General features: G+C 48.4%; 1 protein-coding gene across 1 annotated transcript in view; it reads right to left on the minus strand.

Moving 5' to 3' along the window:
* Positions 1-509: 509 nt before the first annotated feature.
* The window catches only part of LOC138580081 (WAP four-disulfide core domain protein 2-like), a 37,683-nt gene continuing 13,121 nt past the window's right edge, over positions 510-25,071 (minus strand). Inside the window, exons 2-4 of the mRNA XM_069650345.1 lie at positions 23,456-23,638; positions 21,858-21,953; positions 510-783 (exon numbers count right to left, since the gene is read on the minus strand). Coding sequence (XP_069506446.1) covers positions 21,871-21,953; positions 23,456-23,638 — 266 coding nt within the window. The 3' untranslated portion in view covers positions 510-783; positions 21,858-21,870. The remainder of the gene's footprint in view (positions 784-21,857; positions 21,954-23,455; positions 23,639-25,071) is intronic.

Raw genomic sequence — 25,071 nt, forward strand, 5'->3', positions numbered from 1 at the left:
ACTCCGCTTCACACTGTCCATCGCCCCACTCCACTTCACACCGTCTGCTGCTCCACGCCACTTCACACTGTCTGCTGCTCCACTCCGCTTCACACTGTCCACCGCCCCACTCCGCTTCACACTGTCTATTTCTGATTAGGAGAGTGTGGCACGGGATGAGCAACATGTGTTGTGTGCCCGATGCAGGATTGTGTGCGCATGGTGGATCACTGCAATCTGCAGGTACCACAGGATGCCCCTGGTGTGCATGTGTGCAGCGCGGTGTGTATGTGTGCAGCGCGGTGTGCAGCGCGGTGTGCGGTGCGTGCACAGGACGATCAGATGGATGCCAAGAGTTCAAGCCCTTGGCTCTTGTGTCATGCCTGCCTCGGTGTGTACTGAAAAGTGTGCCCCCTGACCCACCTTGCGGGGGTGCAAGAGTCAAATGTTGTGGGTTTCTTCATGGTACTGGAGTCATTAAATCATGGAAGAGACACAGGGCTACGGCAGAAGCACACAGCAGACAGAGGTGGGCTCCTAACATTTTATTAAGCGTCTACTCTTGTGCAAGCAGCCGGGCTGGAAGTGTTCATCCGCGGGGGCTGATGAGTCCTGCTGGGCCTGATGTGTCCTGCTGGGCCGATGAGTCCTGCTGGGCCTGATGAGTCCTGCTGGACTGATGAGTCCTGCTGGGCCGATGAGTCCTGCTGGGCCGATGAGTCCTGCTGGGCTGATGAGTCCACGGCCGGCGATGCGCTAATCCTCATGACATCTCACCAGTGACTCGGGGCGGCACGGGCCCTCCTGAGGAATAAGTACAAGAGGTGGTTAATTCATAAGCCCGTGACTCCCCACAGTGGGGCAGCCAGGCTCATGGTTATGTTATGTAGCAAAGAGGAAGTAAGGAAAAGTAACACAGCAGACAGACGCGGGTCCCAAGGAGAGGGGGAATGTTGCAGGAAAGGTTGGGTGCTGGCTGCATGTCTCCCCTCCCCCCTCCACCTGGGGAGTGCTGGCTGCAGAGGCCAGGCGACGTCCACAGGAAGGAGCGCGCAGGTGGGAGGGGCCTTCATGGGCCGCACCCAGGCAGGGCTCTGTTGTGTGGGTGCTCAGACCCTCTGCGCCACAGGGGGCGCTTTGTGGGAAGAATGGAGTGATATTTGGAGTAGGGGGTGGAGCCGCACAGCTGCGCCTAATCCCCAGGGACCTCATTCTGCTTGGCTTCACGAGGCAGGAAGTGACGTCCATGGAGTGTCTTGGGCAACATATAGCAGCAATGGCTCAGATGTGCAATACCAGGGGAGTCTGATAGGTGGGCAGGCTCAGCTTATGCAGCACTGTCTGCACCCCTCGAGTCTCCAGGCTGGGGAGCAGGATGGGGACAGCTCACAGAGCCGGGTCATGGATGCCAGCTGCATATCTCACCTCCTTCCCCCCAACCACCAAAAGCATGCAGGGCATAGAGCAGCCCCGTGTAGGAGGCGGGAGGAGATCTTAAGGTATACAGGGCTTGTAGTCGGGGTACACTGGTCTTCAGTGCAGAAGGGGGGTGCTTCCAGACTATAGATGCAGCAGCCACAGGCATTGATGGGGCTGGCCCTACAATGGGATACAATGCTGTGCTGGTTGTGACCCGCAACTGGAAGCAAGCACCATGCAGTGATCAAGGGCACCCACAAGGTCTCCGGGGAGGACTGTGGGGAGGTTCAGGACTCTACCCTGTCTTGAGGCGGCCTGGGCACCTGTGGGCTTCTCATTCAGCTGTTACGCTCTTGTTGACTGGCAGCAGTCCTCAAGATGTCTAGAAAAGATGAGATGCCCATGCAGGGCTGGCAAGTTCCAGCGATGAGCCGAGAAAGCCCTGCCGCCCGTGCCAACTTCAGGGACGCTGACTTTCAACCCCTGTGCAGACTGCACATGTCTGCTGGGAATCTATGAATGAGTCTGGGGGCCAGTCCTGTATGCAGTGGCAATTGTGAGGGGTCACTAATGTGAGGCCGACAACTGCTTGTACTTTTCTCAAGATTAGATAGTTTATTAAAGAAGAAGTTTGCAAATAAAGCCTTGTCTGCCCTGCTCCCTCAGGTAATTCCCTACCTAGCCCAAAAGTTAAGGGGACAGCTCCTAACAGATGTAAACTGGCCCTCACGCTAAACTACAGAACATTCAAAGAATAATACTAAAGCCTCGCCTGCCCCGCTCCCTCAGGTAATTCCCTACCTAGCCTAAAAGCTAAGGGGACAGCTCCTAACAGATGTAAACTGGCCCTCACTCTAAACAACAGAACATTCAAAGAATAATACTAAAGCCTTGCTTGCCCCACTCCATCAGGGAATTCCCTACCTAGCCCAAAAGCTAAGGGGGCAGCTCCTAACAGAGGTAAACTGGCCCTCACTCTAAACAACAGAACATTCAAAGAATAATACTAAAGCCTTGCTTGCCCCGCTCCATCAGGGAATTCCCTACCTAGCCTAAAAGCTAAGGGGGCAGCTCCTAACAGAGGTAAACTGGCCCTCACTCTAATCAACAGAACATTCAAAGAATAATACTAAAGCCTCACCTGCCCCGCTCCCTCAGGGAATTCCCTACCTAGCCTAAAAGCTAAGGGGACAGCTACTAACAGATGTAAACTGGCCCTCACTCTAAACAACAGAACATTCAAAGAATAATACTAAAGCCTTGCTTGCCCCGCTCCATCAGGGAATTCCCTACCTAGCCCAAAAGCTAAGGGGGCAGCTCCTAACAGAGGTAAACTGGCCCTCACTCTAAACAACAGAACATTCAAAGAATAATACTAAAGCCTTGCCTGCCCCGCTCCCTCAGGGAATTCCCTACCTAGCCTAAAAGCTAAGGGGACAGCTCCTAACAGAGGTAAACTGGCCCTCACTCTAACCAACAGAACATTCAAAGAATAATACTAAAGCCTCGCCTGCCCCGCTCCCTCAGGGAATTCCCTACCTAGCCTAAAAGCTAAGGGGACAGCTCCTAACAGATCTAAACTGGCCCTCACTCTAAACAACAGAACATTCAAAGAATAATACTAAAGCCTTGCTTGCCCCACTCCATCAGGGAATTCCCTACCTAGCCCAAAAGCTAAGGGGCAGCTCCTAACAGAGGTAAACTGGCCCTCACTCTAAACAACAGAACATTCAAAGAATAATACTAAAGCCTTGCCTGCCCCGCTCCCTCAGGTAATTCCCTACCTAGCCTAAAAGCTAAGGAGACAGCTCCTAACAGAGGTAAACTGGCCCTCACTCTAAACAACAGAACATTCAAAGAATAATACTAAAGCCTCGCCTGCCCCGCTCCCTCAGGGAATTCCCTACCTAGCCTAAAAGCTAAGGGGACAGCTCCTAACAGAGGTAAACTGGCCCTCACTCTAACCAACAGAACATTCAAAGAATAATACTAAAGCCTCACCTGCCCCGCTCCCTCAGGGAATTCCCTACCTAGCCTAAAAGCTAAGGGGACAGCTCCTAACAGATCTAAACTGGCCCTCACTCTAACCAACAGAACATTCAAAGAATAATACTAAAGCCTCACCTGCCCTGCTCCCTCAGGGAATTCCCTACCTAGCCTAAAAGCTAAGGCGACAGCTCCTAACAGATCTAAACTGGCCCTCTCTCTAAACAACAGAACATTCAAAGAATAATACTAAAGCCTCGCCTGCCCCGCTCCCTCAGGGAATTCCCTACCCAGCCTAAAAGCTAAGGGGACAGCTCCTAACAGAGGTAAACTGGCCCTCACTCTAAACAACAGAACATTTAAAGAATAATACTAAATCCTCGCTTGCCCCACTCCATCAGGGAATTCCCTACCTAGCCTAAAAGCTAAGGGGACAGCTCCTAACAGAGGTAAACTGCCCCTCACTCTAAACAACAGAACATTCAAAGAATAATACTAAAGCCTTGCTTGCCCCACTCCATCAGGTAATTCCCTACCTAGCCTAAAAGCTAAGGGGGCAGCTCCTAACAGAGGTAAACTGACCCTCACTCTAACCAACAGAACATTCAAAGAATAATACTAAAGCCTCGCCTGCCCCGCTCCCTCAGGTAATTCCCTACCTAGCCTAAAAGCTAAGGGGACAGCTCCTAACATAGGTAAACTGGCCCCACTCTAACCAACAGAACATTCAAAGAACTGTAACAAAGTAATGTAAGATACTAAACAAGAATTGAACAGTATTTGGATGACCTCCGCCTGTCCTGGGCTAATCCCTCCTCCAGGGTTTTAAAGTCAACTTCCCAAATGTTCAAAGGAAAAGAAAAGTCTTGAACCAGGTATTATCAGTTCAAAGAATAGGTATAGGACTTCTCCTACAAATCTACCATTGGTTAGGACCTCTGCAGTGCATTGGGTATCATTGCCATCTCTTTGGGTCCCTCTTAATAACCCCTCTTCTACTATTAATGCTAAGAGAGCAGTCTCCTTTGCCCCCCAGTATGCCACTTCTCAGATTTATTAGGCATCTAATAAGGCACTTCGACCTCTACAGGTAGGCAAGGCACTCTTCTTTCCTAAGCTCCAAGAGAAGGGCAGCCTCTTTGCCTTGTCTGCCCGCCTTACTGCCACAGGTATAACCAGCCTCTGCCCCAAGACTGACTTCCTCTCAGCTTCAGCAGTCTCAGCATTATAGATTATTGTCTTAATCTTCTTTACAAGCGCCCTGCTCCCTTCCCCAGCTTTGTTCACACCTTCTCGGTTCCAATAACTACCCTGAAGCTGTAGTGCCAGTCTTCCAGCTTCAGTAACAATGCCACACTAGTATCAGGGGACCCCAGACCTTTAACAACTTTACAAATTAGGTGGACAGGTTTGAACAGGACTTGTTTCACTATGGAAAGGGTTTGCCTCTTGGCTTGGGGAATGCGTGTTCTCTTCATCAATATAACAATTTCTGGACTTAAAGAATAAATGTTCTAAATACTACAAAGTTCAGTCTTCAAAGGGAAAACAGATTTAGGCACACGCGACCACTCTTTAAGGTCGATCTTTAACCTTAAAAGATTGCAAGTGATTTTATTCCCGTAATATCACGGAGAGGATTTCAGACTTCTCTCTGGAAACACAATTGGCCACGTGCGACCTTCCTTTCATGCTGTATTCACTTGTAACTCTTGTAAAAAGTCAACGTTAGCTTTCAGAATGGTTTTAGCAGGTGTTCCCTTTTCAATTGAGGACACGCGGCCACCCCGGTAACAATGAAAATGTTCAGCAATGGATGTAATGTTCTGCACTTCACTTCTTACGCGAACACTATGGCACAATTAGTGCGTGTGCTACATTTCCATTGTTAGATATGGAAATGATAGAAATGGTGCCGAAAGGATGTTGGGGTGTGTCCTAAGAAATAATGGTAACATGGTCTGTAAGTTGTTGAAACCCAAGTGGTCTGACCAGTTCCTGCTAAAATCAGTCCCTCCCGCAGCAGATGCAGGCTTCTTTTTTCTCTGATCTTTATGTTAAGGGTGACCTGCAAGTGTGTAGACACTGTTTGTGCCAAAACTGGATGGGTGCCAAAACTGGTTGGGTGCCAAAACTGGTTGGGTACCATTTCTTGGCATAGGGAGGATATGGCCCTCTTGATCAGGAAGAGTAAGAATTCAAACACTCCAGGGCCTGATGGTCTGACATTAAAGTCTGACATTCTACTGTGGACTCACCTCCTTTCAAGACTGTTCGGAAATATTCTCCATTTGGGTGAGTTCCCCGATTCTTGGGGTGATGCCACATTTGTCCTCATTTTTATGGGAGGGGATAGGTCCTCCCCTCTACAATAAAGACCCATCTCGTTACTGAATAGCTCCAACAAACTCTTTTCTAGATTAATTCTAAAAGAGCTACAAACATGTGCTAAAAAGGCAAACTGCCTGGATTGCAGCCAGGCAGGTTTAAGAAGGTGGTGGGAACTGTGCTAAACAGTTTTATTTTTTCCTTATTGGCAAGACAGGTGCAAAAGCAGGGGAGGCCAGTATACTTGGCCTTCCTTGACATAAGCAAAGCCTTTGACCATGTGGACTGGGCTCTGGAAAGAACTTGACATGAATGGTCGCCCTCCGGTGTGGATTACCATGCTAGAAGCCCTGCATAGTGGAACTCGAAGTTGCGTCAGTCTTGGCCCGGATGGCTCCTACTCAAGGTGGATAGTCACCAACCGGGGTTACGTCAAGGATGTGTCCTCGAGCCATTCCTATTTAACTTTTCATAAAGGATATGGCAGAATGCTGGGAATTGGCGAGGACTTACCCCCCTCTGTTGCGAGACACAAGGTTGCAGTACCTGAACTATGCAGACGATATGGTCATCTGCAATATGACCCCAATAGGGCTTCAAAGAGCTTTACATTGTTTAAGGATGTTTCTACAAAAATTAGATCTGTCTTTAAGCATCAGCAAACCTAAAGTCCTGATAGCAAACTTGAGATGAGGTCGTGGTTGAAGATTCTTGTGACCCATCTCAATTGTCTGGCCACCTGCTGTGGCCAAGCATATTGACTTCACATTCTTTCTATAAATAAACCAATTGATGAATTATATGTCAGGGTCTTTTATAGATTTTATATATTTTGTATCCCTTGGAGTTTTGGATGAACAGTTGGATGGTTGATGTTTGGATATGGATGAATGGGCGTACGATTGAACAGGATGTATGTTATTATATAGATGTGTTCTTAAAGTTTTTTCCTGCTATGTAAATTGTTGCCTTAAGTACAGATTAAAATCATGATTTGATGTATCAGGTTTAATAAAATCCCTTGATACCAACTTTCAAATTGTATCCTCTGGATGTCTTTCCGTGATCAACGGATAGCAAATGTCGCCAGATCTAAATGGAAAATCTTTAGGTGCTCCCTAAATGATGAGCACTTGGAAACAGTTAACTAGTATAAAATATCAGGCACATTTGCTGTACACAAGTAGGGGGAAAGGACAGCCGGTTAGAGATTTGGAGGCAGAATTCATGGCGGCAGCAGTGGAATTATCGCAAATTGGCTGTAAATTTGGAAGGTTTTCGGCCTTACCACTGCTAAAATTTTACATGCAAAAAACAGTTCCAAGGTTAATCCATGGTGCAGAGAATTTTGATGTGATAATCCCATGGCATAAATTGGAAGCAAAAATGTGGAGAAGGGGGCTGTGTCTCCCGAACTCAACCCCAATGGTGGGAGTGAGGTCTGAGTTTGGGTTATTGTCAATACAAACCTACATTGAATGGAGCTTCCTGCAACTGGATACTAATAATGTCTGCCCTCCTGTTGCATCTTTTTATGTGTATTTAAAAACAATAGGTGGATAGCTCAGGAGCAACGTGCTCGCCTTGGAAGCGAGATGACGCGGAGCTGCATAGGTTCGATCCCCGGGTCCACACTTAGAAACCTCTGGATATTAAGCACGTTAAAAATAGCCAATCATATCAGATCACATCATAATGTTATGTAAAGGTTCCTGTATGGTCCTTGAAGAATGGGTAAGGGAAAGATTGAAGATGTTGAGACGAATAGATTCATCAGGTGAGGAACTCTGCAGTAACCCGAATAAGGCGAAATTGAAATTGCACTGGTGGGCATGGATTGGAACGAGGGAAGAGGTTATGGGCTATCGCTGTTTTAATGATCATTTTAACTGGGAGCTAAAACGTTTTAATGTTGTTGCCCTGTATTTAAGAAAACGCCCATCAAAAGAGTTTTGTACAAAAATGTTAAGGTTTAAATTGAATTTGCTGCCAACAATGGAGGTGCTGGGGATTAGGAGCAAGAGGGAAAAGGGGTCTTGAGATTGTCGGTATTGTTTCCAGGATGATGAAGCGTTAAAACACTTATGACTGAATTACCCAGTTTAGGAATGATGCAGAATATGCAATTTGCTCCTTGTATAAAGGTACAGGCTGAAGACCTGTGGATTATGATTTTAAACAACAATGACGTTTCTCTTTTAATTAGGCTTTTGGACTTTTTAAGTGTGATTTTAGGTCTTGAGGAAAAGTGTGTTTAACCTTTGTATGTTGGATTTTATAGGGTGTCTATATATGTAAATGTTTGTAATGTGCTGTTTTGTCTCATGCTAAATGCGTACAAAGTTCAGCTGATGAACTATAAACGCTTAACAATTAGATAAATGATGTTGCAGAACAACAAACAGTTTATACTTGCTTTTAAGTGTATGCGAGTTACTTTAGAGCTGGGACCAGTCAGTCAAACCTCAACAAATTACAAACTGTACAAAATAATGCCATAAGGGCAGCCTTAAACTTCCCGAGACGCTCCCACTTCTCCTCCGTCAGAGCTGACTTACGTTGGCTCCCGGTAAAACAAAGAATTGCCCTGAAATACCTAGCCTTGACCCACAAATGCTTGAATAACATGGCCCCACCCTACCTATCCTCCCGTCTTACACTCCACACATCCACTCGACCCATGAGATCAGCCCAAACCTACAGCCTCACCCTGCCTAGATTCAAACTCCAAAAAGCAGGTGACGTGAGTTTCCCAGTCTTAGCTTCCAAACTCTGGAACTCTTTGCCTACTCCTATCAGAGCTGAACCATCTTTCCTAACCTTCAAGAACAATGCCAAAATGTGGCTGTTCTCTCATGATCTATAAGGCTCCTCTCCCTGACCTGCCTGCCATTTGTAATTTAAGTTTTAGGTATACACCCCCTCTTTGTATTTGTACCTTAATCTGCCAATGTATCTCCTGCTGTACACTTTATTGTATATTTTTGTGTGTGTGAATTTACTGTGTATCTACTGTTTACTGTACCTTGTTTACAAGATTATGCACCCGCCCGGTTGTCCCTGGGCCTGGTTTTGCGCTTTATAAATAAACAAAACTTCAAAACTTCAAATGTTACAGTTACCGGCAAGGCTTCCTGAGTGAACCTGAACTCAGTGCTTCACTCACCAGCTCCAGGCAGGGTGAGGGGTTGGGGTGTTGATAGCTGCGGTTGTGGGCTGCTTCCACTTTCTGACTTCCTCAATTTCTACTACTGCTTTGGGCTCACTTGGGTCCCACAACCTTCTACAGCACGGGTGTCTCCAGTCTGCCATATTGATTAGGGGTCTCCTTTACTCCCAAGTCCCTCGGCTTGCCTCTACTTTTGGCCTCGGGCTTCTCCAGCATGGTCTTGGCTCTGCAATCACAGCAGCTCGGCGCACATGGGGAACACCTTACTCTGAGCATTTCTTCTTCAGTGCAGCCACTGCCATACAGGGTTTGAGAATACAGGACCCTCTCAAGAACTTGCAGGTGAAATCTGCTGTCTCCACGGTCTGGCGCTCCTACTGTGCTCCCACTTCCTTGTGAATTGCCAGCCTTGTGCTTCTCCTCTGCTACTACTACAAGCCTTCCAACTCCTGCACCAGCTCCTTCTTTCTCTCCTCTCCTGCTGCACCTATTTATGCATCACAGGTTTGGCAATTCGCTTCAGGTGTACGCCATTCGTTTCAATTGCCTGACTCCTGCAATGGTAGTTAGGCCTTATTGCCCTACTACTACATCTATATATCTCTTCAGCCCCCTTCCTAGTCTCAGTCCCACTAGGATTCTGGGACATGTAGTTTGTTTAATTAAAGTTATGTTTTTCTACATCTTGATTACTTTTAAGGGTAGGTTTAATTCCCTAAGTAATTTTAACTGAGGAGCTATATGTATTCACTTGTTTAGAGGAAGAAGGATTAGAGAAGGCAGCATTTCTGCAATCCTTTGCATTGTACCCTTGGAATTGAGGAGGGCATTTCATTTTAGAAACCAAAAAGAGCCTTACTTTTGGTATAATATGCTTTGTTATTAGAACCTTAGGGTTCACCACCTTAGGTTTAATAGGAGGTTAAGAGACATTGAAATGATCGTAAGCCATAACCTCTTCTGGCACAGTGGTAGGATCTCCCTATCAGAGGAAAAATACTGTGTCTCATCCCACGGAATCTCCTCACCACCCTGGACCCTGTCTCCTCCCAGGTGATCGTCCTGCAGTTCACACCCCCAGGGTTAGGATCAGGAACTGTCTGCATTCCCCTGACCACCTGGAAGGAGACTCTAGGCGGGGGTTTAGTGAGGGACCCGCAGGATTCATCACACAATGTAGTGATGCTGCGGTGCCAAACGCCCATTGTGATGCACGCAGAACTCCCTGGGCCATTCTGATGGCAATATTTGGTTTGTGTTTACTTAACCGGACACAATATGGATGACGGCAGCATTCTCTTAGAAGGATGACTTTATTTTAATGAGTCTTAACCTTGATATGAACGTAACGGGTGGTGGAGAGGTCTGTATATGAACGTAACGGGTGGTGGAGAGGTCTGGATGTGAATATGCCGAGTGGTGAAGGGGTATAGATGGTTATGTACCAGGTGGTAATGTACTGCGTGATGGATGGGCCTGGATGAGAATGTACCAGATTTATTTATTTATTTTATTTCTTATGGGTGCTCTACAGCAAGATGGATGAAAGGAGGGATAAGGAGCAGAAAGGGAGAATAGGAACAGATTTCTATTCAGGCAGATTGAACAGTAATGTCTTTACATTTTCCTTAAACATTGTCACTGATTGAGATGTTTTAATATTCAGGGTCAAGGCATTCCATTCACATGGAGCATTGACTTCGAAACTGCAATCGCCAACATTTATTAGACGGGATCGCGACAGATTGAGCTGAAGAGTGTCGAAGGAGCGTAACATTCTGTGCTGGATGATTTTCTTACTAACCTTTTAGTGAAATAGAGTGGCACATTTGAATTCTGGCATTTGTAGGTGAGAAAGAGAATTGTATGTCTAATTCTCTGCTTCACGGGAAGCCAGTGCAATTTCCTCCTGGAGGAAGTGACGTGGTCCCGTCTGGCTAAGCAAAAGACAGCCCTAACGGCTCCATTCTGTGTAGTTTGAAGCCGGCGTAAGTTGCCTTGAGACATGCTGATTAGTAGACTCTTACAATAGTCTAAACGTGAGTTTATTCATGAGGAGACAGGAGAGATCTGTTTATTATTGCGAGGTGCAGACTAATCTGGTGGAGAAGTTTAGTAGCATGTCCACATGATGACAGGATCTGAGAAACCTGTTTTTTCATTGAGAGGTTGGCAGCCACCTCAAAAGACTCATATTGTGAAAATGCCAGGTGGTGGAGGGGTCTGGATGCGAATATACCGGGTAGTGGAGCGGTCTGGATGCAGATGTACCACATGGTGGAGGGCTTTAGATGTGGATTTACCGGGTATTGGAGGGGTCAGTCTGTGAATATGCCATTTTATGGAGGCATATGGATGTGAATGTGCCGGGTGGTGGAGGGGTCTGGATGTGAATGTCTAGGGTGGTGGAGGGGTCTGGGTGTGAATGTCTAGGGTGGTGGAGGGGTCTGGATTTGAATGTACCAGGTAGCTGGGGGTAGATCTCTCTCCGCAGCAGGGGCCTCCCTCTGGAACAGCCTTCCTGCCTCCCCTTAAACTTGAGGAGAACCATCTCCGGTTCCGGAAGCACCTCAAATCCTTCCTCTTTGCCTCTGCTTTCTCTCCCTCTCTCCCCTGCTAAAATCATTGAACCTGCACTGAATCTGCAACTGGCCACTCACCGATCTCAGTCCTTGGCCAACCCACTCTTCCCTGCACTGCCTACCTGCACTACGGGACTGTATCCTACAGCCCCTTCTCCCAGCACTTTCCTTGCACTTGCCACCAGCTGGCCCTATTATTTATCTTGTATTCTACTAACCATGTACTGCACTCTCCTTGCACTTGCCACCAGCTGGCCCTATTACTTATCTTGTATTCTACTAACCATGTACTGCACTTCCCCTCTCCCCTTCCCCTGCACTTTTCCCAGTCCCCCTACCCTTGCACTTGCGCGATCTGATGACACCTGGCCTAGTACCATTGCTGTCTGTTCTCCCCTTGTCCCCCCCCTTCCTCGTCGCGCCTTGAAACACTTGTGTATAGGCGCACTACAAATGCCTTATCATATCATATCATAGTGGAGGGGTCAGTCTGTGAATATGCCGTGTTGTGGGGGCATATGGATGGGAATGTACCGGTGGTGGAGGGGTCTGGATGTGAATGTCTAGGGTGGTTGAGGGGTCTGGATGTGAATGTCTAGGGTGGTGGAGGGGTCTGGATGTGAATGTCTAGGGTGGTGGAGGGGTCTGGATGTGAATGTCTAGAGTGGTGGAGGGGTCTGGATGTGAATGTCTAGGGTGGTGGAGGGGTCTGGATGTGAATGTCTAGGGTGGTGGAGGGGTCTGGATGTAAATGTCTAGGGTGGTGGAGGGGTCTGGATTTGAAGGTACAGGGTGGTGGAGGGGTCTGGATGTGAATGTCTAGGGTGGTGGAGGGGTCTGGATGTGAATGTCTAGGGTGGTGGAAGGGTCTGGATGTGAATGTCTAGGGCGGTGGAGGGGTCTGGATGTGAAAGTACATGGTGGTGGAGGGGTCTGGAAGCGAATGTCTAGGGTGGTGGAGGGGTCTGGATGTGAATGTCTAGGGTGGTGGAGGGGTCTGGATGTGAATATGCCGTGTTGTGGGGGCATATGGATGTGAATGTCTAGGGTGGTGGAGGGGTCTGGATGTGAATGTCTAGGGTGGTGGAGGGGTCTGGATGTAAATGTCTAGGGTGGTGGAGGGGTTTGGATGTGAATGTCTAGGGTGGTGGAGGGGTCTGGATGTGAATGTCTAGGGTGGTGGAGGGGTCTGGATGTGAATGTCTAGGGTGGTGGAGGGGTCTGGATGTAAATGTCTAGGGTGGTGGAGGGGTCTGGATTTGAAGGTACAGGGTGGTGGAGGGGTCTGGATGTGAATGTCTAGGGTGTTGGAGGGGTCTGGATGTGAATGTCTAGGGTGGTGGAAGGGTCTGGATGTGAATGTCTATGGTGCTGGAGGGGTCTGGATGTGAATGTCTAGGGTGGTGGAGGGGTCTGGAAGCGAATGTCTAGGGTGGTGGAAGGGTCTGGATGTGAATGACTAGGGTGTTGGAGGCGTCTGGATGTGAATGTCTAGGGTGGTGGAGGGGTCTGGATGTGAATGTCTATGGTGGTGGAGGGGTCTGGATGTGAATGTCTATTGTGGTGGAGGGGTCTGGATGTGAATGTCTAGGGTGGGGAGGGGTCTGGATGTGAATGTCTAGGGTGGTGGAGGGGTCTGGATGTGAAGGTACAGGGTGGGGGAGGGGTCTGGATGTGAATGTCTAGGGTGGTGGAGGGGTCTGGATGTGAAGGTACAGGGTGATGGAGGGGTCTGGATGTGAATGTCTAGGGTGGTGGAGGGGTCTGGATGTGAAGGTACAGGGTGATGGAGGGGTCTGGATGTGAATGTCTACGGTGGGGGAGGGGTCTGGATGTGAAGGTACAGGGTGGTGGAGGGGTCTGTATTTTTAATGTACCAGGTGGTGGAGGGGTCTTGATGTGAATACACTGGGTGGGGAGGGGTCTGGAAGTGAATGGAGCGGTGGTGGAGGGGTCTGGATGTCAATGTATCAGGTGGTGGAGGGGTCTGGATGTCAATGTACCGTGTGGTGGTGTGGTCTGGATGCGAACGTACCGTCTGGTGGTGTGGTCTGGATGCTAACGTACTGTGTGGTGGAGGGGTCTGGATGCGAATGTACTGCGTGGTGTAGAGGTCTGGATGCGAATGTACTGCGCTGTGTAGAGTTCTGGATGTGAATGTACTGCGTGGTGTGGAGGTCTGGATGCAAATGTATCACCCTGGTGAAGGGGTCTGGATGTGAATGTTCTGGGTGGTGGAGGAGTGTGGATGTCAATATATCACTGTTGTGTAGGAGTCTGGATGTGACTATGTTGTGTGGTGGAGGGGTCTGGATGTGAATATGCTTTGTGGTGGAGGTGTCTGGAAGTGAATATGCTGTGTGGTGGAGGGGTCTGGATGTGAATGTACTGCGTTGTGTAGAGGTCTGGATGCAAATGTACTGCGTGGTGTAGCGTTCTGGATGCAAATGTATCACTGTGGTGTAGGGCTCTGGATGTGAAAGTACCGGGTGGTGGAGGGGTCTTTATGTGAATGTATCGTGTGGTGGTGTGGTCTGGATGCGAACGTACCGTGTGGTGGTGTGGTATGGATGCAAACGTACCGTGTGGTGGAGGGGTCTGGATGTGAATATGCTGTGTGGTGGAGGGGTCAGGATGCAAATGTACTGCGTGGTGTCGAGGTCTGGATGAGAATGTACTGCGTGGTGTGGAGGTCTGGATGCGAATGTAGCACCCTGGTGTAGGGGTCTGGATGTGAATGTTCTGGGTGGTGAAGGGGTGTGGATGTGAATATATCACTGTGGTGTAGGAGTCTGGATGTGAATATGTTGTGTGGTGGAGGGGTCTGGATGTGAATATGCTGTGTGGTGGAGGGGTCTGGATGCGAATGTACTGCGTGGTGTAGAGGTATGGATGCAAATGTACTGCGTGGTGTAGCGTTCTGGATGCAAATGTATCACTGTGGTGTAGGGCTCTGGATGTGAAAGTACCGGGTGGTGGAGGGGTCTGGATGTGAATGTACCATGTGGTGGAGGGATCTGGATGTCAATGTACCAGGTGATGGAGGGGTCTGGATGCGAATGTACAGTGTGGTGTACGTTCCGGATGCAAATGTATCACTGTGGTGTAGGGCTCTGGATGTGAATATACCGGGTGGTGGAGGGGTCTGAATGTGAATGTACCATGTAGTGAATGGGTCTGGGTGTCAATGTACCGGGTGGTGGAGGGGTCTGGATGTGAATGTCTAGGGTGGTGGAGGGTCTGAATTTGAATGTACCAGGTGGTGAATGGGTCTGGATGTCAATGTACCGGGTGGTGGAGGGGTCTGGATGTGAATGTCTAGGGTGTTGGAGGGGTCTGGATGCAAATGTATCGGGTGGTGGAGGGGTCTGGATGTCAATGTACCAGGTGGTGGAGTGGTCTGAATGTGAATCTACCAGGTGGTGGAGGGGTCTTTATGTGAATATATTGTGTGGTGGTGTGGTCTGGATGTGAACGTACCGTGTGGTGGCATGGTCTGGATGCGAACATACCGTGTGGTGGAGGGGTCTGGATGTGAATATGCTGTGTGGTGGAGGGGTCTGGATGCAAATGTACTGCGTGGTGTAGAGGTCTGGATGCGAATGTACTGCGTGGTGTGGAGGTCTGGATGCGAATGTATCACCCTGGTGTAGGGGTCTGGATGTGAATGTTCTGGGTGGTGGAGGGGTGTGGATGTGAATATATCACTGTGGTGTATGAGTCTGGATGTGAATATGCTGTGTGGTGGAGGGGTCTGGATGTGAATATGATGTGTGGTGGAGGGGTCTGGAAGTGAATATGCTGTGTGGTGGAGGGGTCTGGATGCGAATGTACTGCGTGGTGTAGAGGTCTGGATGCAAATGTACTGCATGGTGTAGAGGTCTGGATGCAAATGTTCTGTGTGGTGGAGCGTTCTGGATGCAAATGTATCACTGTGGTGTAGGGCTCTGGATGTGAAAGTACCGGGTGGTGTAGGGGTCTGGGTGTGAATGTACCATGTGGTGGAGGGGTCTGGATGTCAATGTACTAGGTGGTGGAGGGGTCTGGATGTGAAAGTACCGGGTGGTGGAGGGGTCTGGGTGTAAAAGTACCATGTGGTGGAGGGGTCTGGATGTCAATGTGCCAGGTGGTGGAGGGGTCTGGATGTCGATGTACTGTGTGGTGTAGCGTTCTGGATGCAATGTATCACTGTGGTGTAGGGGTCTGGATTTGAATGTACCAGGTGGTGGAGGGGTCTGGATGTGAATGTACCATGTGGTGAATGGGTCTGGATGTCAATGTACTGGGTGGTGGAGGGGTCTGGATGCGAATGTATCGGGTGGTGGAGGGGTCTGGATGCGAATGTAACAGGTGGTGGAGGGTTCTGGATGCGAATGTACGGCGTGGTGTAGAGGTCTGGGTGCGAATGTACTGCATGGTGTAGCGTTCTGGATGCAAATGTATCACTGTGGTGTAGGGGTCTGGGTGTGAATGTACCGGGTGGTGGAGGGGTCTGGATGTGAAAGTACCGGGTGGGGGAGGGGTCTGGATGTGAATGCACAGGTGGGGGAGGGTTAATATAACTGTGCAGAGATCGAGAACAGTTACTAGGGAACAGAAATACAGATGGAAGCCCAGTGCCAGGATTTACATAAAAACAATGTACATGTCTATATGTGCATATGCTGTGTGGTCTTGGGAGGATAGCTCAGCGGCAACGTGCTCACCTTGGAAGCAAGATGGCACAGAGCAACACAGGTTTGATCCCTGGGTCTGTGCTTAGAAACCTCTGGGTATTAAGCGTGTTATAAGTAACCTATCATATCATATATGTGTGGGTGATGCTATCGTAGGCAAAGGTCCTGCCATTGCGGGGATGCTGGGTTGGGTGGGTCGGGGGGTGGTGTAGGGGCGGAAGTGGCCAGAGGATGCCGGTGGAAACTAGTTTCCACATGGGGGGGGTGACTGGCTTTAGGGGCTCGGGCCCAGTGGAGGGAGGGGAGGTGCATCACCTCCAGATTCTCCCCATAAATAGAGGGGCCATAGGGCAAGGAGAGCACAGGCCTTTGTCCAGGCATTGATGATGTTGTACCGGTTTGTCACCCTGTTGTTATCGGTGTCATAGCATCCACTCAGCTCTACCACTAGCTGAGTGTCATCAGCAAAATTGGTAAAGGAAGCTCTGAATTACTCAAGCAGCGTGCAAAGACACCTCAAGTACAGGTTAAACAACAGAGGGGATAGACTAGCCCCCTGAGGTACACCACAATTAATGGGGAATGGGTCAGGGAATTGATCTCCCCAGTGGGTTTTAGATCTACAATATGATAAGAAGGAAATCACCCAGCTGATGGCTTCTTTAGAACAGTTACCTGAAACTTCTAGTGCCCGATGAGCTGATGGTGGTCTTGGTCTAGCAGATGGCAGGTGGCTGAAAGATCCAACAACCTCAACATGCCCACTTTACCCATGTCCATGATGCTGAGCATGCGTGACTGGAGGTCTAGCAATGCCGTCTCAGTGCTATGGACCTTCTAAACCCCGATTGTTGTTTATGAAGGAGGTTTTTGGCTTCTACAAAGGGTTGCAGCTGTTGAGTTGCCACCTTATCCATGACTTTCAATAGAAAATTTCAATGTGTAATCGGGCGGAGATTGCTTCAGTCTTTCTGGTCCATACCTGGTTTTCTGACCAGCGTTGTGACCGTGACTGTCTTGATAGTCTCTGGAATTCTATTATCTCTAAAGCATGTGTTCACCATCCTTGTGAGGAACGAGCAAAACTTGTCCTTATTTTCCATGATCAATTTGGATGGTAAGATGTTTTTGGCACAGGATGTCTGCTTCATGCTGAGTAAGAAGGTTTTCATATCGTCTGTGGTGATCGGACTAAAAGTGAATTTGTGTGTCTCATTCTGCATTTGTTGAATATCTCTTATATTTTGTTGGTCAGACTGAACCACTTGGGTCGCTCCTATCGTCTCTCTGGCTTTCCGAATTTTGCTACTGAAAGCCTCCTGCACTACTTCGCAGTCTCTTTGGGTTGGTTGAAATGGAGGGGGGCAGGGCTTTTGGCTTTTCTATAGTCTTCGGGATCTGATATAATGTATCGGTAGAGTTGGCGGATGATGACATCTGCTCCTCAAGGTAATTCTTCTGTGATTCCTTGATGTTTTCTTTGTATTGTTTCTCTAGCTCCTTCCATTTGATCTTATTGGCTTCTGAGGGATGTCTCATCCACCTATTCTCCAATCTTCGTTTCTCTCTTTTTAGTCTGGTTGTCTCTGAAGTAATATACTAGTGAGGGGGAATTCCAATTTTAACTACAGAAGTAGTTACTCTACCTTTTATCGGGAAGACAATCTTGTTAGACATGAGAGGTAGATAGTTTTTTTGTCAACATATTACAGACATATTTCATTAAATGGCGCTGTAAAACAAGTAGTTCATTCAGTTTTTAATATTCAAATCTGTTAGAAAAACACATAGTAGCTTAAAAAAGCGGTGGGTAAATCCCATTCACTTGACATAAAACAATTGTACGTTGTTTAAAAATACAAACAGTTTTTTGTAGTGACACTTAAACTGGGCCATAGGGAAGTAGTAACTTCCGTCTAAAAGGCTAGACTTTGGTTCAGTGATCAGTCTGGGAAGCAATTGCTATCTATAACTGTCCATGGGACCTCGGTTCAGGTTATTGAATCATCATGCTAAGGTCAATTCTAGATGGTTAAACTCGACATGTTTCATTTCTAATCACAATTAGTGGAACTTTCTTCAGGAGTGGTATCATCTTATCAAAAACAACAACAATTCAGGCAACAAACTAGGAGCGTGCTACAATTGCGCATCACTTGGGTGATGGAATTCTGTTGCCAGTGTTAAACATAGAACTCGAATGTTCTTGCTGTAACTAGTCTCGTTGGGGGCGAGTGATTCTAAATCAGAGGAATTCCTGTTGTATGCAGGCTTTGCTCCTCTAGATCCGTGGTAAATTGCTTCTATAGGTCTAGTTGGACCTTCAGTGAAGGGGCAGATCGTCAAGATGTTAAGAATTTAGGGACCAGGAGTCTGTGGTACTGGGTTCTTAGATGTAGCTCAGGTCGTTTATTGAATCCCTGGTGGTCCCTCAACCTAAATGGCAAGTATGTAGTGGCTCAATCGACTGCATATTAGTAGTAGCTTGCCTGGATGTCGTTTTCTTCAATCTTATAGTCTGACTGTACCGCCATGTTTAGGTATCTTCGTTAGTTAGAATCCGGGTGTGGGACTCAGCTCGATCTTTCCCAGCACCTCGCGACGCTGGAGCTGTAACGCTCACCTTATTCCCGTAGAGGCGCCGGTCTTGACTGGGCGTATACCGTATCTTCAAAGGTGATGTGTAACACACGGCTGGCTCTTTGGGCTGGACCTCTGGGCACTGTATGTCTGGCTTGAAGGGTAAGATGTCTGCAGATAGAAAATGTGGGATTAATGAACTGGGTTATTGAATGTCTCTCTCTTCTTCCCTTTCTCTTCTCCTGTAGAACCCCAAAGGTTAACGCTCTCACCTTAGGTAAGTGAACGCCGTGCTCTCCATCTGCCTCGAGGCAGGGTGCTGTAACCAGTTTCTTCACTGGATAAGGGGAGCAGGCCTCTTGACTTCAGAGGACTGCTGTCCGTCGTTTACTGCACGAACGGTAAGTTTCGAGTAATTCTAATGTCTTTAAAGTCTTTAGTAATGATGTCTCTTGTTTTGCAGGGTTCCGGCGATGGCGGATGACGGGCTGAAGTGAGTTGAAGATGGAGCCCGTGTGATGAATAGAAGCGCCTGGAAGCACGTAAGTAAGCGCTTGTTGCCTGCTTCACGATGCGCTCTAACTGTCTTTTTATTTTGCAGGTACAAGTTCGGGGCGGCTGCAGGGTGCCGGCATACCCACTGGGTTAGATGTGGAAAGGAGTAATGGCACGTGAGCATTAAAGTTCCCCAATGTCTTTAAACGCACCTTGTTTTGTCTTTCAGATGCGGGATGCAGCGCCGAAGGCCTCCGGAGCGTGCGAAGAGTTGGTAAGCTTTTGTCTTTCAGATGCCGGAATGCAGTGTGAAGACCTCCGGAGCGCACAAAGAGTAGGTAAGCCTTTGTCTTTCAGATGCCGGAATGCAGCGCGAGGCGTTGGTGACAGCCGATGGACCAGGTAAGTGAAGAGCTGTCACTGAAGACCGTAATGCTAACCTGTTCTTTCTTGTCTTTATAGGTGTTGCTGAAGACTGGATTCAGGATGGTAAGCCTTTTTCCTTAGGCCCAGGATCAGATGCAGAAGACACGATGAGCGTTCTGCTGCTGAGAATGCAGAATAACGCAAAGCAAGATTCATCCATCTGGGGGTGGTTTAAATAGCCTCCTGTAGTGCTTAGGTGTCTCCTTCCACAGCCACGCCTAGGTAAGAAAAGAGTTCCTGCTTTCCAGAAGAGTTCCAGTGTTCTGAATCTAGGGAGTGGCTCCTGCCCCACCCAACAGGAAAAGTAGTTCCAAACAGAAGAGGATCAGAGACTCAACTGGCAGGCAAGTAAGCAGCATGGTCTGCTGCAGGTAAGTCCACCCAAGCATTATGAGCCCGGCGCTTCCAGCGCTGGGACTGGGCATATTTATGAGCCTGGTGCCACTGGCGCCAGGACTGGGTCCAAAAGGTCCCAATTGGGACTGATTGGCACTCAGAACCTGGGTTATGGATCTGCTTCCAAGGGAGTTGGGAAAACCCTGACCTTTTGGAAGCAGAGATCATGACAGGAGCAGCGTCGCGAGGTGCTGGGAAAGATCGAGCTGAGTCCCACACCCGGATTCTAACTAACGAAGATACCTAAACATGGCGACATTAGCATGATGATTCAGTAACCTGAACCGAGGTCCCGTGAACAGTTGCTTCCCAGACTGATCACTGAACCAAAGTCTAGCCTTTTAGACGGAAGTTACTACTTCCCTATGGCCCAGTTTAAGTGTCACTACAAAAAACTGTTTGTATTTTTCAACAACGTACAATTGTTTTATGTCAAGTGAATGGGATGGGATTTGCCCGCCGCTTTTTTAAGCCACTATGTGTTTTTCTAACAGATTTGAATATTAAAAACTGAATGAACTACTTGTTTTACAGCGCCATTTAATGAAATATGTCTGTAATATGTTGATAAAAAAACAGTCTTGAAGTAAACCATTTCTGATGGTTTATATTGGTTTTTAACGCTTTATCCCTCATTGGTGCATTCTTGTCAACCAGCTCTTGTACGTGCGTGTTATAAATTCGTATTAGATGCTCGCAAGAGTCGCTCTCTGACGTTTTTGACATGATGTGACCTACAGATTGTTCTAAAAGTTCTGGTGTGATTTTTTAAAAAGTTCCTAGTGATTATCCGTGTGCGTTCATTTTTCTTCGTAGACATTCATTTTTTGGTAGGTATTAATAATTCCACTTTGAAGTGGTCTGACCATACTCTATTTTACAATACATTGTAAATCCCTCAGGGACTGCTAGGGCTATAGTGGGTCCACGTGGATCTTGTAGCCATGGTTCTGTTAGGCAAAGAATGTTAAGGTTTTCCTCGATGATGAAGCCATGAATGCCTTAATCAAGGTCGGATTGACCCCTCGGCCTTTCGGCCGAAGTCGTCCCTAGGGAGTGGGGGTCGGTTTCTGGCCATGCCTGGGCCAGTTTGTAAGAAAAAAAATTGAAAAAATTATTTTTTTTCTTTTTTTCAAATATCCTTTCATCCTTCTTAGGTCGATGAATGAGCACCAACACAGGTTGGGTGATATTGGGTGTATATGTGTTCCATAAAAAAGTGCCTAACCGCAAGTGCTATGCAATAACATTTTATCATTTGGCCTTGGACGTCTGCTTGGATTCACAGTAATTCAGTGGACTTAGGATCAATGCTATTTGATGCCACTTCCTGTTTTGTCAAGGGGTGAAAGGTCATGTTTCATCGCTTCCCGGGATGTCACTTTGGGGTGGGGTCAAATGACATCACGTCCGGTGATGTCACCGGAAGTCAAGGGTCGTGAGGCGATTGGGTGGGCCACTTTTTTTGGGTGAGCGGGCCTATTTCTGGTCCCAGTCCGACCCTGGCATTAATGGGTTAACAAGGGAGACAACAGGGGTCTCAAGTGCGACCCCTGGCGACCCCCAAATGACATCCTTGGGAGGGGGCAGAAATGTTGCAGAGCGAGGTTGCAGAGTGAGACGGATGGCAGAGTGGAGAAGAGAGCATTGATAGATTTGAAGATGGGGTGTAGGAACCTGAAGAGGGATTTTGGATGTAGAGCCGTGCGCCAGGTTGGCGATAAGTCTAGGTTTGGGAGTTGAGAAGTTAGTTTAGGGGAGAGAAGGAGTAGAGCTGAAGACACAGGAGTGGGCAGGAGAGCACTTGCTTTGCATACATACCGTCTTGCATCGCCTAGGAGCTGCACACGTCTGCACACTGCCCATTACAGCAACTCAGGCCGCGAGGACAGTCCGTGTCCTCTTTACAAGGGTTCCCTGAGGAAAGAAAGAGCCGAGATGACCACACAGGGAGCAATGAGGCGCTATAGGCATCGGCGTGCATACCCCGAAGGTATCTCCAAACCCCAAGTCTGTGCGTGCCAGGTGGTCTGCAAGCCTGGTGCTCCTGCAGCTACTCAGGTGAACCCCATGAACTCTCGTGGCAGCATGAGTAGAAAGCCAGCAGTGCGTTCCTTATGTGTCCCTGGGGTGGGGGGTTCAGGTGTGTTTACCCACGGTGTCCCTTATGTATTTGTTGGTGGAGGCGGGCAGCCTCACTCAGGAAGGCTTTAAGTGGGCCAGGGCTAGTCAGTGCCAAACCCCGGCAGCCTCTGAAAATCTTGTTCGAGATGAGGCCCTGTCGGGACTCCTAAAGTCCACTGCTCACCCCAGCCCACCAGGCCAAGTACATGAGAGCTTAAGGCTTTAGAAAAAAAGCCTTCCCCTTTCATTGTGTCACTGACCCCCTGCGAGGCACCCTTCCCACTGGAGATGCAGGGGTGATGTTCCCTGCGTTTCGCATGAAAGGGGTGCCTGGCCGGGGGTTAAAACACAAGGCGACACTTACCTTACGTGAATGCTGCCTGTTTAGGCTTCGGCCCGTTTGCAAGATCGAGCCGGGGCTCTTTGCGGGGCGTGGGGGCCTAACAGACAGCCTCTGGGCGAAGCAAGAGTTGCCTCTAAATTTCAGCGTGACCCCCCTGACAGGCCACGCCCCTCTTCACCCCCCCCCCCAAGCACCCCGGGTCCTCAGGTGTGTTCTCCCAGTGGTGCCCCTTATGTGTATGCCCCAGGCCCCGGGCCGTACGAAATACGGGCCGATGGAGGGCCTGGGAGTTTAGGCGCGGGGTGGGGGGGAAACTGCGCGAAAGCCGTAGGGAGGGGCGTCCAGATGGCGCCCGAAACACAAAAGGCCCAGGAAGAGCAGGAAATAGCACCTGGGAAAGGTGCGAGGTGTTAGCAGCAGGAAGCCCTGCCCCCAAGGGAAGAACAAAAGGGAGTAGGGGTATAAGTAACCCCAGGAAGGAGTAAGCAGAACAAACCAGGTAAGGAGCTCACCTCTCTCGGGTAAGCTCCTAGGGCCTGGAAAGTCGTAGGCGGCATGTGCCCAGGAACGGAGGACCAAGGGTAACAAAGACTCGGGAGGAGCCTTGGGCAACTCCATAACTGGACACAAGGTGCCCAAAAGCAAATGATTGTGTATTGGTGTTTTTGTTATGTATTTTCTGTAAGAAAATAAAATGCCTACGGCCTATAATTTTTCCACAAAGAAAATTGGTCTGCTATGTTATTGCTAAGGTAGGGATCAGGTAATGGGAGCAAAGGGAGCCCACACTACTCAGCCTATGTGGGGCGAGGAGTGGCTGCCACACAGTCCTGTGTTCAGTGCACAGGCTTCCACAGATGCACACATCTGGCGCTCACGGGGGTGGAGGGCTTCAGTAGCCAGCCCTATCAGCCCCTGCCCCCACCCCCACACCCCCAGGGAAAGTACTCACGGAATAGTGGGAAGAGGCACTTGAAGGCGGGCGCGTTGGCAGTGGGCATGTGGCAGCACTTGAGGCTGCCCTCGCAGTCCGCGTCGGCCTCGCAGGGCTTGCACTTATCGATGTCACTTTCATGGCACTGGAAGCGGTCATCCTCTCCTGGGCAGTACCCTCGCTTCGGCAGCGCGCCCAGGTCTGAAAGAAGAAGACAGCTCGGTCAGTCCAAGCAACGAGCGCAGCCTGTTCCCGCCACCCCTCTATTCAAGGTCTGCCCAGGGTCCGCCCGGGGCCTGACCCGGCTCCAGAATCACCCACTGGGCCCTTGGAGTCATGGCAGGACACTTCAGACCTCAGATACATTCCATCATGTTATTCAGCCCTTGTGCCCACTTAGAAAACCATTGCAGATTGTCAATATTTCATGATTGGGCTTCACTATACCCACTTAGCACAACACGCATAGCTTACATTATGCCCACTTTCCACACCATTACTAGTTTTCATTATAGCAACCTTGCACAACATGCATAGCTTACACTATGCCCACTTTCCACACCATTGCTAGTTTTCATTATAGCCACTTTGCACAATACACATAGTTTACATTATGCCCACTTTGCACAACACGCATAGCTTACATTATGGCCACTTTCCACACTGTTGCTAGTTTGCATCATGCCCACTGTCAACACCATTGCTAGTTTACAATTTGCCCACTTTGCACAACATTCCTTGCTTACATTATTCCCACTTTCCACACCATTGCTAGTTTACATTATGACCACTTTGCCCAACATGCATAGCTTACACTATGTCCACTTTCCACACCATTGCTAGTTTACATTATGGTCATTTTGCACAACATGCCTAGCTTACATTAGGCCCACTTTCCACACTGTTGCTAGTTTACACTATGCCGACTTTCCACACCATTGCTAGTTTACATTATGGCCACTTTGCACAACATGCCTAGCTTACATTAGGCCCACTTTCCACATTGTTGCTAGTTTACATTATGCTCACTTTCCACACCATCGCTAGTTTACATTTTGCCCACTTTCCCCAACATTCCTAGCTTACACTATGCCCACTTTCCATACCATTGCTAGTTTACATTATAGCCACTTTGCCCAACATGCCTAGCTTACATTATGCCCCCTTTCCACACCATTGCCAGTTTACATTATGGCCACTTTGCACAACATGCCTAGCTTACACCATGCCCACTTATCGCACTGTTGCTAGTTTACATTATGGCCACTTTGCACAACATTCCTAGTTTACACTATGCCCACTTATCACACTGTTGCTAGTTTACATTATGGCCACTTTGCACAACATTCCTAGTTTGCAATGTTAGGTTATTTATTGAGCGTGGAACTAGCTTCGGGAGTAAACAGAGTGCTTACAAGTCAAAGGGGGAAGGACACTTGGGCCTCATTATGAGTTGCCGCTACACTGTAAAAGTGCTGGTAATAACATTTACCAGAACTTTTACTGGACCGGCAAACTACAACTTTGCCAGTAGGGATGGAGGATTTACCTTCAGCTAATAATCGGAGGTAAATCCAAGGCCTAGCGGCAAGAACTGGCAGTATTACCGGCACAGTAATATCATTGCTGGTAAT

Source organism: Ambystoma mexicanum, chromosome 3p (assembly GCF_040938575.1).
Source record: "Ambystoma mexicanum isolate Mex_15411 chromosome 3p, UKY_AmexF1_1, whole genome shotgun sequence".
NCBI classification, from domain to species: Eukaryota; Metazoa; Chordata; class Amphibia; order Caudata; family Ambystomatidae; genus Ambystoma; species Ambystoma mexicanum.